This window comes from Panicum virgatum, chromosome 9N, assembly GCF_016808335.1.
Source record: "Panicum virgatum strain AP13 chromosome 9N, P.virgatum_v5, whole genome shotgun sequence".
Classification (NCBI taxonomy): domain Eukaryota; kingdom Viridiplantae; phylum Streptophyta; class Magnoliopsida; order Poales; family Poaceae; genus Panicum; species Panicum virgatum.
The window spans coordinates 31,165,516-31,169,590 of NC_053153.1; the positions used below are offsets into that span (position 1 = coordinate 31,165,516).

Genomic DNA, 4,075 nt, shown 5'->3' on the forward strand with positions numbered 1-4,075 from the left:
TGCATATGTTTTGACAATATTTGTAAATTGATAGAAACTTATATGATGATTTGCTCTCTTTCTGTAACAATTTGTGTTCATATTGGCTTAATGTAGTAACAACATGTGTGCATAACATCTTTTATTTTGTGTCAACTTCTATGTATGAGCGTAAGATAGATTATATTTGTAGTAACTTATATATTATTTGTGTGGCAACTCATGTGTATAATAGATTCTATTTTTGGCAACTTTTGTTTAAATATGTGACAACTTTTATTTTTTACGATAATTTTTTAAAAGGAGATATCAAACTCATATTTAAATATAAGTTGCTACTAGTGCAAAATGTCTTCAAAAAATATGAAAATGAGATCTAGTTTTGTTCGTCTCATCACGTAGAACACAACGGTGCAATCGGTATTCAAAATGGAGATCGTATGAAGGAGATAGAAATTTTTTTATGAACAAATTGCATGTTAAAAAAGGTCCACGGGCGTGCTATACGTGGATGGAAGGGAGCAAGCACGGCTTGAAAAAACACGCAGGGTGGAGAGGGTTGTGTACAGACGGTTCGGTACAAACAGAAGCAGAGAGAAGATCGGAAGGGGTCGTGCACTCCATCCTAGCGCGACGGGTCGCGCGTTAACTGTGTCCATAGAATCATCCAAGATCGAACTACACCGACGTAGCATTTTATGGCTGCCCGCAGTGGCTCCTGTAAAAGGGACGCTATTCTGTTCTTCAGTGCGCATTTCTCCGCACCGGCGTCCGGGGAGAGGTATGCTACGCAAGCGTACCGCCCCTGACCCGCTATTCCCAGCGGACAGAGCGGCGCTATCCGCCTCCCGAGGACGGTAAAAGGGAAAGGAGAGAGAGAAAAAGAAAATAAGAGGAGAGGAGAAGAAAGGAGATGGTAGGTGAAGATGATTGAAAAAAATATAAGTTAGTTGGTATAGAGTACGAGATATAGAGTATGACGGGTGTCGAAGAAATAAGTCTAGAGGGGAGAATCTCGATGACTAGGATGAAATATTTTTTTAGAGAATGAAAATAGAGTACGACGAGTGCGGACAGCCTAACTGATTAACTGAACATTACAAAGAAGGGTTTCTTCATTTCTCAGGGCGAGAAAATTATCTGAGGAGGAAATGCTCGCCAATTCTATATATCTTCTACAAGATTTTTTCTGCCGCACCTTTCATTGTTTAAAATTCATGTAAACAATCACAGTTCTTATATCCATCCCAAACCCTAGCTTTTCTCTCTTTCCAATCTTCTCTTCCCGCCGCCACCTGCCACCGCCGGCCACTCGCGAGGCTGCCCCTACGTGCCGCCCCCGCCCCGCCCCGCCTCTACTTTGCCACTCGCCCGTCCCACTACCTTCTCAGCCACCTCCCGTGCGCCGCACCGCCACCTCGCGCCCACGCCGCCGCGCCACCTCGCGCCCGCGCCGCGGCCCTGCACTCTTCACCACTCGCACCCCGCGCCGCCACCTCGATGGAGAAGAAGTTTGCTTGCTCGCCATTTTAACATTTCGAATTCAGCATCTTAACATTTCGTGCTTCCAATTTCAACACGTCTGTACAATTTTAACATTTTAATCGTCAAATGTTGAAACAGTTTAATAAAAATGTTGAATTAATCATATCAAAATATTGAATATATTTGGAGAAATTTACACATAATAATTGGACCAAATAGGCTTTACAGATGATTACCTTTACAGATCATTACCTTATCTGCCTTCTGGAAGATATATAGGGACCCGGAAATGCCCACGTGCCTGACATAATCGATCAAGGTAAGGCACTACAATTACCCGCACAAAAAACAATTACCCGCAAAAAAGAAGAAAGCTAAGGCATAACAGTGGCTTCAAGGCCCAACCAAAAATGTTGCAACCCAAGAAAGTTTAACGATTTTCTTTATGAGTCTTTTACATGTATATCATTACAAAAAATTGGCCTTTACGTCCATATCACTAAAAGGTTCAGAAACACTTCTGTACCATCGCGTTTTGTTTTTTTTTAACTCTATACCATTTTGAACGAATGGAGTTCTAATAGACTAATAGAGCTGAAAAAGACCATTATACTCCTAGGTGCCAAATGTTTGTTTTGCCCTCTATACTATTCTGTTTTGCCTCCAGAGGCTAAGTGCATGCCCAAAATTGCATTGCCCTCCATGCCACTGCACGTAGAAAGATATATATATTTTGCAATATGATTTTTTTAAAAAAATCTTGCACATAAGACGACAACGAGGAACATGGTGGCCAGAAGCCCCAACACGAACCCGGACAGGCAGACGGAGGCCACCCTCGCCGCCGCCGCCGTGCTCAACCCGGCCCTCGTCATCCCTGACGCTCAAGAAGGTAGGAGAAGGTGCTCTGCTCAATCGGATTTCTGCTGGGGACTCAATTTTGTGTTTGGTGGGTTTCGATGCGCAGGTGGACCGGTGCGTGGTGCGGCTGCAGGAGCTGCAGTACACGGTGGCCGGCGGCGCCAAGGTCGTGTCCGACGTCAGCCTCAGCCTGCGCAGCACGCGCAGGTACCTCCGCACCAGCCTCCGGTGCAAGCAGTAGACCGTCAGGCAAGAGCTCCCATCCCGAACCCGTTCGATCGGCCGCCGGAGGTCCTGGCCTGGCGTCGCCCGGCCGCGCGCTGGCGGCGCCCCGGCCGTGCACTGGCCCCTCTCGGGCCGCGCGCTAGCCCTGCCCCGGCCGCGCGCTGGCTCCGCCCAGGCCTCTCGTCCGGCCGCGTGCTGGCCCCTTCCCGGCCGCGCGCCCGAGCGGCGCCCTGGGATGCGGCGGGAGGGGCGCTGGCCCTGGGATGCGCCCTAGGTTGGCGGCGGCGGCTTGGTGCTGGAGCGCGGGGGCGGCGTGGTGCAGGAAGGGGCGATGGCGGCCGCGTGGTGTTGGTGGGGCAGCGGGGCGTGACTCGGTGCTAGAGATTGTGTGGGTTTGGCACTCACGTGAGGATAGGATTCGAGGAGCCCAGTTTTAGTGGGAGCGTGATCCACACAATTACCAAAACTATAAATTAGGTAATCAAGTCGGAGGAATATTATGGTGATAACACTCTTCTTATATTTCTTGACACTATTCATCCTCTCTCTTTATTAAAACCTTGTCATGTCAGTAAATTTAATGCTCATGACACTTCCAGTGAGACTGGCCTGAAAGATAAAATGGTCAAGGTTAGGTTCACATGTCAGAGCCAATAGATGATGGACAGAATGGTATAGAAGTCAAAAAGATAAAACACGATGAAACAGAGGTGTTTTTAAAATTTTTAGTGGTACGATTGTAAGGACCAACTTTTGTAATGGTATATATAAAAAAAAAATTTCTTTATGCAGTTCTACTCCCTCCATTTAAAATTATAATTCGCTTAACTTTTTTACTCTAAATTTAACCACTCATCTTATTCAAAACATTTGTGCAAACATAAATAAATTTAAGTCAATTAAAGAAAAAAATTTATTAATAAAGCAAGCCACAACAAAAGAAGTGTATTTTGCATAATTTTTTTAAAAAGACAAGTGGTCAAATATGGGATGAAAAAGTTAAATAAATTATAATTTGGAGCAAAGGGAGTATTAGGAAAACTTTTCCTCATCTTTTCCCCTCTGTTCGCACTAAAAAATCCTCATCTTTTCCCCTCTGTTCGCACTAAAAAATGGCAGATCGAGGTAGACCGGTCAGACCTCTTTGCTTAACCGGTCTTATCGGTATGGTCAAAGTTCTCAAATGCAAAATGGACTTCACCATTGCTTAGATTTCGTCGAGACGATCAAAATACATATGTGGAACGTCCGATTTGGACTCCAGATGAGAGAGATATGGCTTCGGGAAGTTCTGCACCCCGGCAGACCGGTCAGACCGGTCTACAGGAGCGGTCAGACCGGTCCAGACAGTCCAGACCGAGTTAGGAGTTTTATTTTAGCACGGAATTAATTAGGATTTTGACTCCTAATGGGATAAGACCATCCCTCCCTATAAATATAAAGGGCCACGGCCGATTGAGGAGATCCAACCCACAATCGAATCAATCAAATACATTTATCTTTCATTGTCTTTACCTTTTTCCCT

The 4,075-nt window shown here is 45.5% G+C and overlaps 1 protein-coding gene across 1 annotated transcript; it reads left to right on the forward strand.

Moving 5' to 3' along the window:
* Positions 1-2,091: 2,091 nt before the first annotated feature.
* LOC120691986 (translation initiation factor IF-2-like) lies at positions 2,092-3,341 on the forward strand. Its single transcript, XM_039975202.1, has 2 exons — positions 2,092-2,356; positions 2,432-3,341. The coding sequence occupies exons 1-2, from the start codon at positions 2,251-2,253 to the stop codon at positions 2,929-2,931; spliced, it is 606 nt and encodes a 201-aa protein (XP_039831136.1). The 5' UTR covers positions 2,092-2,250; the 3' UTR covers positions 2,932-3,341.
* The last annotated feature ends 734 nt before the right edge of the window (positions 3,342-4,075 follow it).

Bases quoted from the DNA above. Each gene is read 5' to 3' on its own strand.
- LOC120691986 (XM_039975202.1), top strand. From the start codon at position 2,251: ATGGTGGCCAGAAGCCCCAACACGAACCCGGACAGGCAGACGGAGGCC. The intron at 2,357-2,431 runs GTAGGAGAAGGT...TTCGATGCGCAG, and splicing joins CATCCCTGACGCTCAAGAAG to GTGGACCGGTGCGTGGTGCG.